The sequence below is a fragment of the Urocitellus parryii genome, chromosome 12 (genome assembly GCF_045843805.1).
Source record: "Urocitellus parryii isolate mUroPar1 chromosome 12, mUroPar1.hap1, whole genome shotgun sequence".
NCBI lineage: Eukaryota > Metazoa > Chordata > Mammalia > Rodentia > Sciuridae > Urocitellus > Urocitellus parryii.
In genome coordinates, this window is record NC_135542.1 from 91,895,393 (window position 1) to 91,916,278 (window position 20,886).

General features: G+C 36.1%; 1 protein-coding gene across 1 annotated transcript in view; it reads left to right on the plus strand.

Annotated features, from left to right (window-relative positions):
- Positions 1-20,886, plus strand: part of Alms1 (ALMS1 centrosome and basal body associated protein) — a 202,233-nt gene that overhangs the window by 176,537 nt on the left and 4,810 nt on the right. Inside the window, exons 26-30 of the mRNA XM_077791989.1 lie at positions 10,809-10,926; positions 12,003-12,206; positions 12,519-12,760; positions 13,358-13,511; positions 14,408-14,468. Coding sequence (XP_077648115.1) covers positions 10,809-10,926; positions 12,003-12,206; positions 12,519-12,760; positions 13,358-13,511; positions 14,408-14,468 — 779 coding nt within the window. The remainder of the gene's footprint in view (positions 1-10,808; positions 10,927-12,002; positions 12,207-12,518; positions 12,761-13,357; positions 13,512-14,407; positions 14,469-20,886) is intronic.

Genomic DNA, 20,886 nt, shown 5'->3' on the forward strand with positions numbered 1-20,886 from the left:
TTATAATGTTTAGGTATGATCCTTCTATTCCCATTTTTTCTAATGTTTTAAACATGAATGGATGCTATATTTTGTTAAGTGCTTCTTCTGCATCTATTGAGGTAATCATGTGATTTTTGTTTTTAAGTTTGTTTATGTGATGAATTACATTTATTGATTTCAGTATGTTGAACCTTGCATCCCTGGGATGAAACCTACTTGACCATGGTGTCTATGTTTTTAATGTATTTTTGTGTGTGGTTTACCAGTATTAAGAACTTTTGCATCTATGTTCATCAACTATTTTGGTCTGAAGTTTCCTTTCTTTGATATGTCTTTGGTTTTGGTATCAGGGTGATATTAGCTTCATAGAATGTGTTTGGAAGAATTCCAGCCTTTTCTATTTTGTGGAATAATTTGTGGAGGATTGGTATTAGCTTTTCTTTAAAGTTCTGTTAGACCTCTGCTGAGAGTCTGTCCAGTCCTGTGATTTTCTTTTCTGGTGAGCTTTTGATAGCTGCTTCAGTTTCCTTACTGGAAATTGGTCATTTAAAATTTTCTGTATCCTCCTGGTTCATTTTAGGTAGGGCATATATCTCTAGGAATTTGTTAATGTTATTAAGATTTTCTAGCCTATTGGAGTATAAATTTTTAGAATAATTTCTGATTATCCTTTTTATTTAGTGTTTGTGGGGATACTTCCTTTTTTATCACAGATTTTAACAATTTGAGTTTTATCTCTTTCTTTTGGTTAGCCTGGGTAAGGGTTTATGAATTTTGTTAATTTTTCAAGGAACCAACTTTTTGTTTCATTGATTCTTTGAATTTCTTATCTCAAATTTGTTGATTTTTTTCCTGATTTCTATTATTTTCTATCTTCTATTGATTTGGGTGTAGGTTTTTTTTCTCTTATTTTTCTATGGCCTTGTAATGTTAGATTATTCCTTTGGTACTTTTCTGTTCTTTTAATGAATGAGCTCAGTGCTAGGAACTTTCCTCTTAGAACTGCCTTCATAGTGTCCTAGAAATTTTGATGTGTTGTATCTCTATTTTCATTTGCTTCTAAGTATTTTTTATTTTACCCCTGATTTCTTCTATTAATCCATTCATTATTCAACAGTGAATTATTTATTCCCCAGCTGTTTCTATTTTTTATCATATAGTAGATTTCTTATTTCATTCCATTATGATCTGATAGTAAATAAAAAAAGAGAGATAATACCCTGTATTCTAAGAGTTGTTTTGTGGCCTAAGATGTGGTCTGTTTCAGAAAGTATATTCAGTCATCGATGAAAGAAATTCTCTCTATATATATATATGATTCTGTAGCTACTTTATTACGTTTTGGTTTAGAAAATCTATCTAGTAATGAGGGAGGCATGTTAGAGTCACCCAGAATTATTGTGTCATGGTTTATTTGATTCTTGAAATTGAGAAGGGTTGGTTGATGTACATAGATGCTCTATTGTTTGGGGCATAAATATTTAAGATTGTTATTTCCTGTTGTTGTCTGATTCCCTTAAGCAGTATGAAGTGAGCTTCCTTGTCTCTTCTGATTAATTTTTGCTTAAAGTTCACTTTATCTGATATATGAGAATAGAAACACCTGCTTGTTTATGAGATCCATGTGAGTGATATGGTTTTTTTTTTTCCCATCCTTTCACTTTCTGTCTGTGGATGTCTTTGTGTATGAGGTGAGTATTTTGAAGACAGCATATTGTTGGTCCTTGTTTTTGTTGTTTTGGGGCACTGTGGATTGAACTCGGGGGCACTCAACCCCTGAGCCTTATTGCCAGCTTTTTGTGTGTGTTTTATTTAGATACAGGGTCTCACTGAGTTGCTTAGCACCTCACTTTGTTTAGCTGAGGCTGGCTTTGAACTAACAATCCTCCTACCTCAGCCTCCTGAGCCACTGGGATTACAGGTGTGCACCACCTTGCCCAGCTTGGGTCTTGTTTTTTAATTCAGTCTAGCCTGTCTTTTGATTAATGAATTTAGTCCATTAACATTCAGTGTTGTTATTGAGAGATGAATTTTATTTCCTATTATTTTCATTTATTTCCCTTTGCTTTTCTATTTTTCTAGTTCAGAGTTTCTCCTTCTACTGGATTTCATTCTTATCCTCCATTTCTTCTTCATGAAATATTTTGAGTATATTTTGTGGTTCAAGCTTTCTAGTTGTGAATTAAATTTAACTTTTGTTTAGCAGCTTTCAAAATTCTATTCCTATTCTGTACGTTAGGCATTTGCATCATAATGTGCCTTGGAGTGGGTCTGTTGTAATTTAGAGTCCTCTATGCCTCCTATATTTGATTTTTCCATTTCATTCTTAATATTTGGGAAATATGATATTATTCATTGAAAAGATTGTGCATTCTTTAGTTTGTACTTCAGAGTCTTCATCTATCCCTATGAATCTTAGATTTGGCCTCCTAATGTTATCCCATATTTCTTGAAAATTCTCGTCATGGTCTCTTTACATCTTTTCTCCATAATCAACTTGATTTTTCAAGATATATATACTTTGTTGCCTGAAATGGTCTTCAAAATGATCCCGTCTATTGGTGTTACTTTCCATCAAATTTTTAATTTGGTTTATTGATTCCTTCATTTTGAGGATTTCTGATTGTCTTCCAGTTCTCTATCTCCTTACTGAGGTGAACTTTCACTTCTTGTATTTTCTAATTTCATTCCTTATATCATCTTTTATCTGACAGAACAACTGCACCCCAGTTGCAACCCAGACCCTTTCTAAATTCCTTCTCTGACATTTCCTCCACTGTGGTGTCATGGAGTCTGTTGTTGAGGCATTCTGGGTTGTTTGGAATGATTTGTTCCCTTGCTTTTTTATATTGTTTGCATCTGTTCAAATGTATCTGAAGAAGCAGAGTTTCTACCCTACAAACTTATAATGTCCCTGTTAGTTTCCAGTACATCACAGATTAGGGGGAGCCAAACAGTAGCAACAACCTATGTAAACAATATATAGCAATAAACTAAGAACTTGGTTCCTATTATGACATCTACAGTGTCAATTGGCACAATAAACAATTGGTAGGATCAGCAGTTTCCACTAGTAAAAACAGTAAGTAAGCATTTTATGCCTGGCATAAAATCAAACGATAGGTATTATCTTTGACTTCTATAATATTACTACAGCATTAGTGGCAGGGTCTGGCATTGTATATACCAATTAGTGTTATAAGATGTTAAGAATAGGGTTAAAGAGGAAAAATGAAGAGATGTGAGGGTAGAAAAGGTTTGTGATTTCAGTAAGTGAATGTGGAAATTAAAAATGTGACATAGATTGTGATAGTTATATGGAGGGAGAAGAAAAAAATAGAAGTAAAATTTAAAAAGTAAAAACAATAGAATTTGGCTGTTAGCAAGAGAAAAGGGAGAAAGATAAACAAGAGGAACAGAATTATGAAATTACAAAACAAAATTGAATATACTAATAAAAAATCCTATCCCTCAACATACAGAACAAGAAAAAAAGACTACATTTTTAAAAAATACTAGAAATGAGAAAACAAATAGGTATATGTACAAATGTTCCTGAATCATTCAACACACTAGGGGGGAAAAATCCTGATGCAAAATTAAGTAGTTGTTTCCATTGCAGTGGTCAAAAAGTTAATGGGAAATATGTTTGCTGTCTGTGCCCAACTGTCAACTGTCTGTCTTTCTCTTTCTTGAGGTATGTGCTGGGTGCAAGAGTAGGGACCACAGGTTGTCAACTTCTCCTTTTTTTTTTTTTTTTTTTTTTTATGTTTCTCATGGGATGCTGGTTGGAGTTCAAAATCCTCTGCTTCCCTTCTTGGCAGTAAGACCGAAGTTTGAGGTGGAAAACACTATCAGCTCAGCTCCAGGGTGAACCACAGCTGGGTTCTATGAGTACCTGTAGCTGGAGGTCTTGGGGGCAGAGCTTAGGTCCACTGAGGCCCTAGGTGCTTATTGCACAGCTAGTTTTCTGAAAATATTAAATCCACTCACCTTTTAAGATCCCATCAGATGCCTATGCTGGGAGACAATACTCCCAAGAGTCTCCGCAGGCATTGACTCCTAAGTCGAGGGAGCCAGTCCCATGCAGCTTCTGCGGCTTGTGGGTTCCACCCTTCACAGCCTCCTGGGCACAACCACACCTGTCCAGGTTTCCAGACCCTCACGTTGGTCCATGGACACACCAGCCCATTAAAGTTCTCAACCTACTACTTTCTCAGCCTCCCGGGGTCGGTTTCTGAGAGAATCCTCCGCAACTGGTCCTTTTAGCCTCAGATCTCAAAGCGCGGAGGAAGCCAGATTCCCCTAGCCTCCCGAACTGGTATTACCCAAGCTAACGCTTTCGGTGGCTCATTTTATCCAGATTTTCCTTGGCTCAAACTAGTTCATGTGGCTGTTATCTTACCTGTACTGTTTATCGGAGCCAGCCTCATTTTCTGGGATCCGATATCTCGGTTCCTCCATCTGATGGCCACCATAGTGCATTCTGTTCCAGATGGCTCCTGCCTCGGTTCACTGTGGATGATTGTTAAACGTGGTGCATCAATTGCTACCAATTTATTGTGTCCAACAGCCTCCGGATCAGCCTATTGCAGACTACTCCTCCAATCTCGGGATTTTCCATGCGACCATCCGTTGTATTTATTGACTTTTCCCATCCTTGTATGTTAATTCCACTGCTCCTTCAAGCAGCTTAACCTTTATTCTTGTCCCTTTTCCTTGTTTCTTTTTCTCCAAATTTCCAAGTCTCTAAGGCACTTAGGCTTCCAGTTTTGTTGAGTTTTAGTGAAATCCCTTTCACCCACCTCACAAAGAAGCAGTATTCCTTTTGCTTGAATCCCTGGTCACCAAACTACAATAAACGCTGCTTCCCTCTAGTCTACCATCCCCCACCCACTGCGCCACCACCCTCCCCATTGTTCTTACGTCCCCTTTTCAGTAACAGAAGTAATCAACCATAAAGCATGTTAAACTTTTTACTCCCAAACCTTAATATTCCACATTTGTTTGCATACATAAACAAACATTTTCATAGCTTTCTTTATAATTCATGTCATAAAATTTAACTCAAGTATATAGTGGTTTTTAGTTTATTGATAGAATTATGCAACCATCATTTTTTACACCCTTCCAAATAAATTTTTATGTATCAGTAGTCTTCATTTCCCATTTCCCACATTTGTCCCAGCCCACAGACAACCACGAATTACTTCCATCTGTATGGATTTACCTGTTCTTCATATTTCATATAAATGGAATCATATAATGTGTAGTCTTTTGTGACAGACTTTTTTCATTTAGCATGTTTTCATGCTACATTGTAGTCCATATTCGTTGCTTTTTATAGACAGATAATATTCCATTGTGTGAATATAACACATTTATCCATCAGACCATGGACATTTGGGTTGTTTCCACTTTGGGGCTATTATGAACAAAACTACAGTGAACATTCATCTACAAGCTTTTGTGTGGCCATATGTTTTCACTTCTCTTAGGTATATACCCCAGATGTGGAATTATGGGAACATATGACAACTCTATCTTTAACCATTTGAGGAATTGCCACACTGTTTTCCAGACCACTTGCACCATTTTTAAACCCCCATTAGCAACCTGAGTATTCCAATTTCTCTGTGTCCTAGTAAGCATTTGTTTTTGTCTTTTTTATCTTCCCACCCTAAGGGCCTGAATAAATGTATTTTGTTGATGGAATTTATCTTTAGACTGTTTTCTGGTTTTGAATGACTACAATATTATAAGCAGGAATTAAAGAAGATTTTAAGCAAAAAATAGAATTGCACACTCCAAGGATACACAGTAAATGGGATTTTTCACCTCTGTATTGCATATGATGCATATCATGGCTGGTTACCTACTCTGGAAGTGCCAGAGACCTTGGAAGACACCACAAGAGTCCTGTAGTCCTCCCACTCCCATCACATCCACACGAATCTGCACCAGCCTGTGCTTCAACAACTCCATTGTTCCCTTTCTGTTCCTAGGACAGACATTCTATTTTCTCAGGCTGCAGTTGTTGAAAGTTTTTGTTTTAAAGGTCCAAATTCTACTTATGTCTGGTGCTGTTTCCAGAATAGCTCTCCAAAGGTCTAAGAAATAGGTCGGGTCTTCTTCTCAGGACCCTTCTTCATTCCCCAAAGGGTTTGTTTTTAGGTCTTCATTCCAAACCATTCCTCATGGGTCATGGTTTCTTCTCCCCTTTCCAAATTTGGCAGCTTTCTTGGGTCCAAGTTCATCAATATCCAATTTTTAAACATGTTCCTTTGAACTAAATGTGCTGTGCTTCAGGTGGTGAGAGCGTATTGACTGAGCCAATTGATCCCCTTTCTGAAACTGGAACATTTCTGTGGCCCAACACATGTTTTATTCCCTTCAGCTCACTGTTGAATTCATTAAATCTTTATTGCCACACCCTCCCCTACAAGTTCTTGTTCTCATTTCTTGAACTGATAGTACAGTTCAGATGCTACAAAATTTAAACTATGAAAACATTTTTTTTAGAAAGAGAATATTTTTTAATATTTATTTTTTGGTTTTGGGCGGACACAACATCTTTGTTTGTATGTGGTGCTGAGGATCGAACATGCCAGGTGAGCGCGCTACCACTTGAGTCACATCCCCAGCCCAAAACTATGAAAACATTTGATAAAAAAAAATCCTTTCTACTTCGGTCCCCCAGGAATTAGCTGTCCTTCCCAGAAGCAGTGTTTCCAGTTATTTACATAACAGAATTGTGCTGTCAACGCCACTATCCAATTTTATCACCCTCAAAAGTTCCTTTATACCTGTTTGCAATTATTACTCATTTCTAGCCCCAGGCAACCACTAATCTGCCTCTTCTGGACATTTCATATAAATAGAATCATATAATTTGTGGTCTTTTGCATCTGGTTTATTTTCTATAACATAATGTTTTCAGGGTTCATTCGGGTTGTAGTATTTATCAGTAGTTCCTTTTATTACTGCATAGTATTCCATTATATAGATAATCAATATTTGGTCTTCTCCAGTAGGTGGACATTTAGATTGTTTCCTCTTTGATAACATGAATGCTGCTGCAAACATTCTTGTAAAAATTTTAGTCCCTTGTAAATTTTCCTTTCTTTGTGGTATTTATCTAGATGTGTAATTACTGAATCTTATAAATTTTTAATTTTTTAAGAAACTAATAAAATATTTTTCATAGTACCATACCATTTTAAATTCCCACCTGCAATGTGTTTAGGATTCCAGTTTTTCCACATCATCCACAATTGCTATTGTCCATATTTTTAGTTTTAGCCATCCTAGTGGGCTTGAAGTGGCATTTGATGTTGAATATCTTCACATGTGCTTAATGGCCATTCTTATATGTTCTTTAATGAAAAGTCTAGATCTTCTGCCCATTTTTAAATTAGGTCATTTGTCATCTTATTGAGTTGCAAGAGTTTTATATGTTTTGGTTACAAATCTTAGATTATGATTAACGAATAATTTCTCCAAGTCTGTTACTTGTCTTTTTATTTTAGAAATGTTTTTTGACCATCGAAAGTCCAGTTTAAAAAAAAAAATTATGGACTGTGCTTTTGGTATTATGTCTGAGAATTCTTTGCCTAACTAGTCACAAAGTTTTTTTCCCTGTGTTTTCTTTTAAAGGTTTTATAGCTTTAGTTCTTATTACTTAAGTCTGTGATCCATTTTGAGTCCATTATTGTATATGATGTGGTGTCTATATTCATTTGGTATGTGAGATCCAGTTGTCCCAGCTGCATTTGTTCAAAAGATTGTCCTTCCTTCCATTCAGTTGCTTTGGCTCCTTTGATGAAAACCCATTGATCATAAATGTAAGAATTTGTTTCTGCACTCTCAATTCTGTTTCATTTATTGATATGTCTGTCTATTTTTGTACTAATACCACAATGTCTTGATTACTGTTGCTTTATACTAAGTTTTGAAATTTTAAAAAATAAGTCTTAGTCGTTGTTCTCTTTCAATAATTTTTAGCTCTTCTGGTCCTTTTTACTTCCATATAAGTTTGAAATCAGTTTATAGTTTGCTTCCAAAAAGCTTGCTAAAGCTGGACATGGTGGCACGCACTTGTAATCTCAGCTACTTGAGAGGCTGAGGTAGGATCACAAGTTCCAGGCTGACCTTGGCAATTTAGCAAGACCCTTTCTCAAAATAAAATATTGGGGGATGAAGCACAGTGGCAAAATTTTGAATTTTCCATTTCATGTAGATGGGATATCTCACCATTTCTTTAGATCTTTAATTTCTCCAAGCAGTATTTCATATTCTCAGTATGCAAACTTAGCATATCTGTTGTTAACTTTTTCCCCAAATATTTCATTCTTTTTGATTCTTTTGTGAATAGAATTGCTTCCTTAATTTCCTTTTTCAGATTGCTCATTATTAATTATAGAAACATCATTGATTTTTTTTAAATTGTACATTTGGATTGTTTCTTGATCTTATATTCTGCATCCTGGCTAAACTTAGTAGTTCAGGTATTTCTTTGTGAATTATTTAGTATTTTCTGTAGATAGGATCATGTCATTGCTTCTTTCCAATCTGGATTCTTTTCTTTCACTTATGTCAATCACAGAAAGGCAAATACCTACATAGATTTTGTAACCTTTTTTTTTAATGGCAGCATACTTTGCTTTTTATACATTAATATCTGTCTTGAAGGTCAGTGCATTCCAGCACCTACATGCTTTTTCTCTCATTTTTACAGCAGCAGAAAAGTCGTCGTATATTACCTGTCAAATCATTCCCACTGTCCTTTCTGCATTTGTACACTTTTTTTTTAACATCCTTGTAGACTCATAGTTTTATATTAGTTTCTTATAGCTTACCATCTAAATCATTTGTTCTTTCTAATGCTTCTGTAACTTCAAAAATGAAAATTTTATTCCTACTTCCTAATGGAGAAACTACTAGCACAAAGCAATTGTGGTGTATGTGACAACTGGTAAAGGAAAGATCTGAGACTGGCTCAGGTTTTGGGACTTAGGTCACAAGTTGCTACCATTCTTCTTGCATAATATGCAATCCTTTATAATTATTCCTGCTAAATATCCTCTTGTTTGACTTGGCCCATCATTCCTATTATTATTTGGAATCCTGACAGCTATTAAAGGCACACTTGTGCATTATATAGAATTTCTCCTCTTTTGCATACCTTCAAGACATTTACATTTTCCATCTGTAAAATGTTAAGAAGGAATATCTAGAGCCAAATCCAGTGACTAGAACATTATAGATGCTAGGTTAATATTTGTTGTGAAATACAAGGTATACTGCTCCATAAAGAGTTCTCTCTGTGTTAACAATATTTGAGTAAGGTTGGTTTAACCAGTTATCATTCAACCCATATAACTCTATCTTGCCCTTAACTGTGCCATGAGATGTTTTGTTCAAATCTAGCTGTATTCTACTATACATTCTTTTTGTCTGCCAATCAAGTGACCATATTTACTAGGGAAAACAAGGCTAATGTAGTGGCGCTTGTTTTGCCTGCCTTACTGAACCCAGGCTGAAATTTGCTAATCTTTTCTTTGACTTTCAAATGCTTTCAGATTATCAGATTGGTGATCAGGGGTCTAAATTTTACAGGGCATCAGTGTCAAACTCATGTTTGCAATGCTCATCTTTCTGAAAATCAAACATAACTCTTTTTCTCCAGGATTTTGTTGGAAGTTCCCTGGGTATCTTGGATTATAGTTTATCTGTTCCAAGGGAGCAAATTCTCTGTTTCCTCTCCTGACTTGGTCCTCAATTAAAATCTGTGAAATTTGTTTAAGTAAAAAAAAAATCACTTGGCATTTATTCAAAATATAGATGTCCAAATCCCTCCCATAGACATTGCAAATTATTGTTCTGGGTTACCCACCTCCCAGGACATTTTTTGTGATGGCAAGTTTAAGAAATACCCTTTTATACTCTATTCATTCAGCTGTATTTTATGGTCTTTTTGTCATCCACAAGCCTTCCAATATCAGCTTCTATCCCTTAACTTATCCTTCATTACTCTACTTGCTCTGAACATAACTAAAATGGTCTTTGGGTCTTTTTCATGCCTTTTACAATACTCCCTTCATGACTTCTCATGGAGCCTTGCAGCTCTTTGATGTTTGGAGAAGATCTTAATCTGCTTTATTGGAGAGCACTCTCTGCAGCACATCAATTTCTTTAGATCTCCTAGACCTTTTTTATCTCACATCAAAATGATATATAGGTGTCAATTGAGAATTTCATTCTGCAGATGCATCAGGCTACGTTTGGTTAGCATCTTTAAGTTTCTTCAAGCCTTGGGAAAACACCCAGCCCCTTTTTCTTTTTTTTTTTAATTTTAATTTTTTTTATTGGTTGTTCAAAACATTACATAGCTCATGACATATCATCTTTCATACATTTGACTCAAGTGGGTTATGAACTCCCATTTTTACCCCAAATACAAATTGCAGAATCACATCGGTTACACATTCACATTTTTACATAATGGCATATTAGTGACTGTTGTATTCTGCTACCTTTCCTATCCCCTACTATCCCCCCTCCCCTCCCCTCCCATCTTCCCTCTCCACCTCATCTGCTGTTGTTCAATTCTCTCCCTTGTTTCCCAGCAGCCTGGGCCCTCTCCAACTACAAGAGCATTCTCCTCCCTATCATGTGGTAATGTGTCTCAAGCTTCCTCCAACTGCATCTCAACAATTTGAATTGGATTAAAAGGGACTTTAGAGGACCTGTAGCCTTGTTTATGTTGTGGTTAACTGTGTCATTGATCATAGGGAACTCTAATGTAGACCTTTATGTTTTTCTAGGTGGCAAACCATATGATTTCTTCTGACTCTGTTTCGTGTGCCAGTAGTTTCTTGAGCTTGAACTCTACTCTTTGCAACGAAGAAAATGTGCACATGTTAAACAAAGGCATACAAGCAGGTAAATCACTTGAATTCAAACTTTTCCATTGAAAAGCCTTTCAATGCATGTAAGATAGTTAAGCTCGCTCATAATAAGGGAAATGAAGATTAAAATTACCTGCATGGCCAAATACCATTTTCACCCCTAAATTGGCAAAAACTCAAGTTTATGAACAAGAATATCTGGAAGGCAGCACTCTCAACCATACTAGTGAGAGTATGAGTTGGTACAAATCCTGTGAAAGGCAAGTTGGTAGTTTCTATTAAAATTCCTTTGACCCAGCATTTTTACTTTTGGAATTTAGCCTATAGAAATACTTGAATATGTGCAAATTGACAAGAATGACAAGTGTCCAAAGTAACTATTAACTGCTTGTTATAGCCAAAATTTAAGATAAACTGAGATATCCATCAGTAACTGAATCGTTAAATAAATTACTGTACTTCCACTAAAGAAATCCTACATAGTATGAGGAAGCTCTTTCTATACTCATAATGAAAGATCTTCAAGATACATGATTTAAAAGAAAAACAGAGGTATGGAATAGTATATATTATGCTACTACAAGTTTTTTTTAAAAATAAAGGAGGGAAGAGAATTGCTTGAATGTACAAAAATAATTTTCTGGAATCCTGAGGTTGTAAATAAAGTAAATGGAGAACTAGTGAGAAGGAAGATTTCAAGTTTATGCCTTTCTGTATCTTTTGATTTTTTTTTTAAACAAAGTTTAAAAAAGAAAAACTTCCTTCTTGGGTGTTTTTTCCCCCCAACCTCCTCCCCCTTAAGTCTTCTCTTACTGCTATCAACCTCTTAGCTGGGTGACTGCCAATAGGACTGTACAATTTTACTGTCTTGGGATTGGGAACCAAAATTCTTTACCTACTAAATCCATTTCATTCTTTTTTTTCTCTGATTCTGAACGGGCTTAGAAGTTAAAACCCGCTTTCTTCCTTTCCCTCCATCTCTTTCTCCCTCTACATCTCTCCATTTTTCTTCCTCTCACTCTTCTCCCACATACCCCACAAAAAAGGCAATATATCTTTGAACTAAACCTCAAGAATGCTCCCACAGACATCTGTGATCTTTTCCCTCAGGTAACTTGGAGATTGTACATGGTGATGGAAAACACACTCGTGATGTTGGGGTGACTTTCCCAACTCCAAGCTCTAGTGAGGCTAGATTAGAAGAGGATAGCGATGTAACTTCTTGGTTAGAAGAAAAAGTTGAAGAGAAAATACCTGTTACCAATTATCTTGGGGACAAAAAGTTAAAGAAGAACAAGAAGAACTCCTGTGAAGGTCAGATTCTACTTCCAGGTTTTACAGCAGAAAAACTAGTGAATTAAACCTGTTGCATTGCTAAAATTCTTTGTTTCTAACTAACTCCGTGTTGACTCCACCTACCCTCAGCCACCATGATGGTAAATTTTCAGAATATCTAGAACTATATTTACAGAGTCATACCTGCAATTAAAACAGATTTAAGGGTACCCTGGGGTCCCCTGATAGCTGAGCCCCCTGGAAATCTTTATTTTATATATATATCTTTGATGAGAACTGGGTGGGGTGATAAAAACAATTTTTTTTCCTTCTTAAAAATATTTCCTGTAGGAGTTTCATGGTTTGTTCCTGTGGAAAATGTGAAGTCTGGATCTAAGAAGGAAAATCTGCTGAAGAGTTGTGGTCCTGGTATCTCCTGGTTTGAACCAATAACCAAAACTAAACCCTGGAGAGAACCACTGCGGGAACAGAACTGGCAAGGACAACGCATGGAGGGTTGGGGATCACTGGCAGACCCAGGCAGAGATTATGGCCGAGGTCTACTGAAGCCATTTGTGAGAGTAACCCTGCAGGTGCAGTGACAAATTAACTTCAGCCATGTGTTTATGGGGGGGGAGGGCAAGACATGAACAAGTAGTATCTATGACTTGACATTCTGAGGCTTAGTCACATGACCCTCTTTCTTCAGCAGGTCTGCAGTTTTTTAATCATATATTTGTTTGAAGAGAAATTTAAAATAGCACAATGGACTGAGCTCTGCGCCATTAACATTTGGAAGAGTTGTAATTGCCGCAGTCCTAGATCTTGGCTTATTCCAAAAGCACATCTTAGATCCCTTTGATTTCTCTGCTGGAGCTCCCCTGCAGAGAGGTATCAGGTATTCTCTGAGCATTAGAAACAGGCCCCATGGGCTGGGATTGTGGCTCAGTGATAGAGCGCTAGCCTAGCATAGGCAGGACCCGGGTTCGAGTCTTAGCACCAAATAAAAATTAAGGCATTGTATTGTGTTCATCTACACCTAAAAATATAATAAATGTTTTTTTTTTTTTTTTTTTTTTTTAAAGAAAGAAACAGGCCCCTCAATGCTGCTAAGCAGGTACTGTTTTTCTGGGCACTTGGAAAGCAGACTACATCATTAATGTGAGGCTGAGGCTTTTTCTCCTTTGTAGGAGGCACTTCATTTTCACAGACCTGATTTCATCTCCCGCTCTGGGGAGCGGATAAAGCGCCTGAAGTTAATAGTCCAGGAAAGGAAGCTGCAGAACATGTTCGAGAGTGAGCGAGATGTGCTGTTCAATACCATGCAACCCCAACCTAGGAGAGGTACGCCTTCTTGTCATTTTCCTGTCATTGGCTAGAGAAAGCAAAGCTGCTGCTCTGCTGGGGAACATAGTTGAATGCTGGGCCACTCAGAAGAACTGGACACAACATTTTGCTTGCTGAGACTCAAATCTTGTCAGTTAGCAGAATTGGCCCAACCAGGTTTTTAGCATTTTCAAGATCCAAGTCAGCCCAGCTATGCTAACGCTGTTGCTGCATTTCAAAAAGAGAACATTCAGTGAAATTTTCTTTTTTTTCAATAAACCAGCTCTGTGTCAGTGGGCAAGTTAATTCCAAAAATATAATTTTTTTCCTCTAAAAATTGAGCCAGTTCTGACTTGCCACCCTAAAGTGGTAACAGTAACAATACCAATAATAAACATGTAGCCCTTACATCTTGCCCACTGTTCTGAAAAGACTTTTCTAAGGTAGGTGTGATTCATATCCATTTTCACAGAAAACTGAGGCAGAGAGAGATTAAGTATTTTGCCCAAGTTTCACACCTAAGAGGTAAAAGAACTAGAATTTAAATGAAGGTAGACTGGCTCGAGAGTCTGTGCTCTTAAAAATTATACTAAGTCTAAGATCTCAATAAAATCATATGTGAAAACTATAAAATACTAACAAGGCTGTCATCATAGCCTTACCTATAAACTGTTTTGTTTATCAGTTCCAGCTGTCTGGTCTATAGAGTACTATATCTTCAGGGGCCTTAGGCTACTGTCACAATCATCCTATTCTAATCCAAGCTTTGGCCTTACCTTGTTCATTGCTCATTGCTCACCACCCGGTACTGCACCCTCCTTAGGGCACAAAGTCCAGCATCTCTCTCTCACAGCCCTAGAGTGCCACCCTTATTAAGTCACTATCCACTGAAAACTGCTTCTTCTCTTGCTTAGTATTCATGGCTGCCCAGAATAAGCCTATTGGAAAGAAGGAAATGATCCAGAGGTCTAAACGGTAAGACCAAAATGACAATGTTAATTATGAAAGAATAAAAGTATTATAGTCAAGTGAAAACATTATGAGAAAGATGTGAATGTAGCTTCTTACTTTTTGCACAAAATAGATAACAGATATGGTAGGAATGATTCACATACAAAAGATGAAAGAATCCCCACTGATTTGCATGCCTTAGGCTCATCTATATTGGAAACCTAGATAATAGATTTCTGAAGTAGAATTAAACATTTATTTGAGGCTGTGCCTCTTATCCTAGCAATCTTATTTCTAGAAATTTATTTAATAGAGTGAGAAATAATGGAGTGTTCTCCAAGACATTAAGTTAAGCTTAAAAAATCAAGTTTTAAAAGCTCAGTGGTAGAGTGGTTGCCTTGAGATTTTTAAAAAGAAATACTTGTGCTCATTAAGTTGTGTATACTTTTATATGTATAAAATATCTCTGGAAGATAAAACAAACTGGTAATAGAGGTTGCCTTTGGGAAAAAGAACTGAATGGCTGGGGTGCCGAAGTAGGGGAGAGAACAGTTTTTCATTTCCTTATACTTGTTTAATCTTGTGCCATTTCAGGCATTAGCTACTCGTTAATTAACTAAATAATTTGAGATAGGCATATATATGTATATATTCATGTGTATATATATATATATATTCATATACATATATATATATAAATTGTTAAATCTTTTTTTTTTTTTTTTTAGATAGGCATATATTGATTGTGAGAATGCCATGCAAAACTAGGTTAACTAGGTTAAAGTGTAACCACACTTCAGGGTTTTGTTAGAGGTTTGTTTTAATAAAAGTTTTGTAGTTGGCACAATGCATCTGAAGTAATGGGTTTTTTTAAAGTATGTATTTCTTTAGTTGTAGATGGATACAATCTCTTTATCTTATTTTTATATGGTGCTGAGGATAGAACCCAGTGCCTCACTTGTGCTAGGCAACCACTCTACCACTGAGCCACAACCCTAGCCCATGAAGTAATAGTTCTTTTTTTTAAAAAAAATTTTATTTGTTTTAATTAGTTATACATGACAGTACAATGATCTTGACATATCATACATTTGAATCAGATTGGGTATAATTTCCCACTTTTCTGAGTATACAGGTTGCAGAATCACATTGGTCATATAGTCACATATATACATACAGCAATAATAATGTCTATTTTATTCTGCTGTCTTTCCTATCCCCCCTTCCCCTTTCCTCCCTTCCCATCACTTCTCTCTACCCAATCTAATGTGACACACTTCTCTTTTTTTCCCCTCACACCTTCATACATGTATTCTGTATAACAATGAGGGTCTCCTTCCATCTTCCATGCAATTCTCCTTCTCCCTCCCTTTCCCTCCCACTTCTCTTCCTATTTAGTGCTAATCTTCTTCTCATGCTCTTCCTCCCTACTCCATTTTGAGTCACCCCCTTTATATCAGAGAAGACATTTGGCCTTGTTTTTAGGGATTGGCTAACTTCACTTAGCATAATCTGCTCTAATGCCATCCATTTCTCTGCAAATGCCACGATCTTGTTATTTTTTAGTGCTGAGTAATATTCCATTGTGTCTAAATGCCACATTTTTTTTTTATCCATTCATCCATTGAAGGGCATCTAGTTGGTTCCACAGTCTAGCTATTGTGAATTGTGCTGCTATAAACATTGATGTAGCTGTGTCCCTGTAGTATGCTGTTTTTAGGTCTTTGGGGTATAGTCTGAGAAGGGGAATAGCTGAGTCAAATGGTGGTTCCATTCCCAGCTTTCCAAGGAATCTCCATACTGCTTTCTAAATTGGCTGCACCAATTTGTAGTCCCACCAGCAATGTCTGAGTGTACCTTTTTCTCCACATCCTCGCCAGCACTTGTTTTTGTTTGACTTCATAATGGCTGCCATTCTTACTGGAGTGAGATGGTATCTTAGAGTAGTTTTAATTTGCATTTCTCTGACTGCTAGCGATGGTGAGCATTTTTTCATGTATTTGTTGATTGATTGTATGTCCTCTTCTGAGAAATGTCTGCTCAGGTCCTTGGCCCATTTGTTGATTGGGTTATTTTTTTTTTTTTTGGTTTAACTTTTTGAGTTCTTTGTATATTCTAGAGATTAGAGCTCTATCTGATGTGTGAGGGGTAAAAATTTGTTCCCAGGATGTAGGCTCCCTATTCACCTCACATATTATTTCTCTTGCTGAGAAAAAACTTTTTAGTTTGAGTTCGTCCCATTTATTGATTCTTGGTTTTAACTCTTGTGCTATAGGTGTCTTATTAAGGAATTTGGGGCCTGACCCAACATGATGGAGATTAGGGCCTACTTTTTCTTCTATTAGACACAGAGTCTCCGGTTTGATTCCTAGATCCTTGATCCATTTTGAGTTAACTTTTGTGCATGGTGAGAGAAAGGGATTCAATTTCATTTTGTTGCATATGGATTTCCAGTTCTCCCAGCACCATTTGTTGAAGATGCTATCATTTTACCATTGCATGTTTTTAGCACTTTGATTAATATAAGGTAGTTGTAATTTTGTGGGTTGGTCTCTGTGTCCTCTATTTTGTACCATTGGTCTACCAGCCTGTTTTGGTGCCAGTACCATGCTGTTTTTGTTATTATTGCTCTGTAGTATAGTTTAAGATCTGGTATAGTGATATCACCTGTTTCGCTCTTCCTGCTTAGAATTGCTTTAGCTATTCTGGGTCTCTTATTTTTCCAGATGAATTTCATGATTGCTTTTTCTCTTTTGCAAGAAATGCTGTTGGGATTTTGATCGGAATCGCATTGAATCTGTAGAGTGCTTTTGGTAATATGGCCATTTTAATAATATTAATTCTGCCTATCCATGAGCAAGGTAGATCTTTCTATCTTCTAAGGTCTTCTTCTATTTCTCTCTTTAGGGTTCTGTAGTTTTCATTGTATAGATCTTTCACCTCTTTTGTTAAGTTGATTCCCAAGTATTTTTTTTTTTGAGGTTATTGTGAATGGGGTAGTTTTCCTCATTTCCATTTCAGAGGATTTGTCACTGATATATAGGAATGCCTTTGATTTATGCGTGTTGATTTTATATCCTGCCACTTTGCTGAACTCATTTACTAGTTCTAGAAGTTTTTTGGTAGAACCTTTGGGGTCTGCTAGGTATAAGATCATATCATCAGCAAATAGTGCTAGTTTAAGTTCTTCTTTTTCTATAGTTATACCTTTAACTATAGGACCTTTCTTTTGTCTGTCTAATTGCTCTAGCTAGTGCTTCCAGAACTATGTTGAATAGAAGTGGTGAGAGAGGGCATCCCTGTCTTGTTCCAGATTTTAGAGGGAATGCCTTCAATTTTTCTCCGTTTAGAATGATGCTGGCCTGAGGCTTGGCATACATAGCTTTTACAATGTTGAGGTACGTTCCTGTTATCCCTAGTTTTTCTAGTGTTTTGAACATAAAGGGATGCTGTATTTTTATCAAATGCTTTTTCTGCGTCTATCGAGATGATCATATGGTTCTTATCTTTAAGTCTATTGATGTGGTGAATTACATTTATTGATTTCCGTATATTGAACCAGCCTTGCATCCTGGGGATGAATCCCACTTGATCATGGTGCACAATCTTTTTGATATGTTTTTGTATCCAACTTGCCATAATTTTATTGAGGATTTTTGCATCTATATTCATTAGAGATATTGGTCTGAAGTTTTCTTTCTTTGAAGTGTCTTTGTCTGGTTTGGGAATCAGGGTAATGTTGGCTTTGTAGAATGAATTTGGAAGTACTCCCTCTTTTTCTATTTCCTGAAATAGATTGAAGAGTATTGGTATTAGTTCTTCTTTAAAGGTCTTGTAAAACTCTGCTGTATATCTGTGTGGTCCTGGGCTTTTCTTGGTTGGTAATCTTTTGATGGCTTCTTCTATTTCCTCACTTAATATTGATTGGTCTGTTTAAGGTTGTGTATATCCTCCTGACTCAATCTGGGCAGATCATATGACTTAAGAAACTTATCAATGCCTTCACTATCTTCTATTTTATTGGAGTATAAGGTTTCAAAATAATTTCTAATTATCTTCTGTATTTCTGTAGTGTCTGTTTTGATATTGCCTTTTTCATCCCGTATGCTATTAATTTGTGTTCTCTCTCTTTGTTAGCATGGCTAAGGGTCTGTTGATCTTATTTATTTTTTCAAAGAACCAATTTTTAGTTTGTCAATTTTTTCAATTGTTTCTTTTATTTCGATATCATTGATTTCAGCTCTGATTTTAATTATTTCTTGCTTTCTCCTGAATTTGCTGCTGATTTGCTCTTCTTTTTCTAGGGCTTTGAAATGTAGTGTGAGATCATTTAGTTGTTGGATTTTTCTTTTTTTGAGGAATGAACTCCATGAAATGAATTTTCCTCTTAGTACTGCTTTTATAGTGTCCCATAGATTTCTATATGTTATGTCTGTGTTTTCATTTATCTCTGATTAATTTTTTAATTTCCTCCTTGATGTCTTCTGTAACCCATTGTTCATTCAGTAGCATATTGTTCATTCTCCAAGTGATGTAGGAATTTTTCTTCCTTATTTTATCATTGATTTCCAATTTCATTCCATTATGATCGGATAAAATGCATGGTAATATCTCTACTCCTTTATATTTGCTAAGAGTTGCCCTATGGCATAATATATGGTCTATTTTTGAGAAGGATCCATGTGCTGCTGAGAAAAAAGTGAATCCACTTGATGATGGTTGATATATTCTATATATGTCAATTAAGTCTAAGTTATTAATTGTGTTATTGAGTTCTATAGTTTTTTTATGAAACTTTTGTTTGGAAGATTTGTCCAGTGGTGAGAGAGGTGTGTTAAAGTCACCCATGATGATTGTGTTGTGGTCTTTTTGTCTCTTGAACTTGAGAAGAGTTTGTTTGATGAACATAAACTGCACCATTGTTTGGGGCATATATATTTATGATTGTTATGTCTTGTTGGTGAATGGTTCCCTTTAGTAGTATGTTGTGTCCTTCTTTATCCCTTTTGATTAACTTTGGCTTGAAGTCTATTTTATTTGAAATGAGTATGGACAGCCCTGCTTGCTTCCGAGGTCCATATGAGTGGTATGATTTTTCCCAACCTTTCACCTTCAGTCTGTGTATATCTTTTCCAATCAGATGAGTTTCCTGTAGGCAGCATATTGTTGGATCTTTTTTTTTTTTAATCCAGTCTACTAGCCTTTGTTTTTTGATTGGTGAGTTTAAGCCATTAACATTTAGGGTTACTATTGAGATATGGGTTGTACTTCCAGCCATGTTTGTTTATTTTTGTTATTTAACTTGATTTGTTTTTCCTCTTTGATTAGTTTTTCCCTTTACTGTGCTGTCTCCCACTGTTGATTTTCATTGTTGTTTTTCATTTCCTCTTTGTGTAATGTTTTGCCCAAAATGCTTTGCAGTGCTGGTTTTCTAGCTGCAGATTCTTTTAACTTTTGTTTATCGTTGAAGGTTTTTATTTCATCATCAAACCTGAAGCTTAATTTTGCTGGATACAAGATTCTTGGTTGAAACCCATTATCTTTCAGCGTTTGAAATACGTTGTTCCAGGATCTTCTAGCTTTCAGCTTCTGTGTTGAAAAATCAGCCACTAACCTAATTGGTTTACCCCTAAATATAATCTGCTTCCTTTCTCTTGTGGCGTTTAAAATTCTCTCCTTGTTCTGAATGTTGGACATTTTCATTATAATGTGTCTTGGTGTGGGTCTCTGTTGGTTTTGTACATTTGGCGTCCTGTACGCTTCTAGGATTTGGATTTCCATTTCATTATTCATGTCTGGAAAGTTTTCTAAAATTATTTCATTGAACAGATTGCTCATTACTTTGATTTGGACCTCTATACCTTCCTCTATCCCAATGACTCTTAAATCTGTTTTTTGTTTTTTTTTTATGTTATCCCAAATCTCTTGGATGTTCGGCTCATGGTTTCTTATCAGCCTTTCTGAGTTGACTAGACTCTTTTTGAGATGATATATTTTGTTTTCGTTGTTCTGACTTCTAATTGATCTACTCTGCTGGTGATACTCTCATTTGAGTTTTTAATTTGGTTAATAATTTCCTTCATTTCCTGGATTTCTGTTTGATTTTTTTTATAACCTCTATCTCCCTGTATACTTGTTCTTTTGCTTCTTGGATGTGTTTATGTAATTCATTGTCAAAGTGGTCTTTCATTGCCTGCATTTGGGGTATAAGGTCTTCCTTGAGACTCCAGATCTTCTGAAGTATGTATATCTTGAAATCTTTATCTGACATTTTCTCTGCTATGGCTACCAACTCTTCTATTGTTGAGTTGTCCTACATTGTTTGAGTTCCTTTTTTTCCTTGTTTTTTCATGATGCTCACATTTCTTTCCAGCTCTGTGTGACTGCTGTGTTATTATTTTCTCCTATAAATTTGTTTTGCTTTTGTGTAGCTCCGAGATCT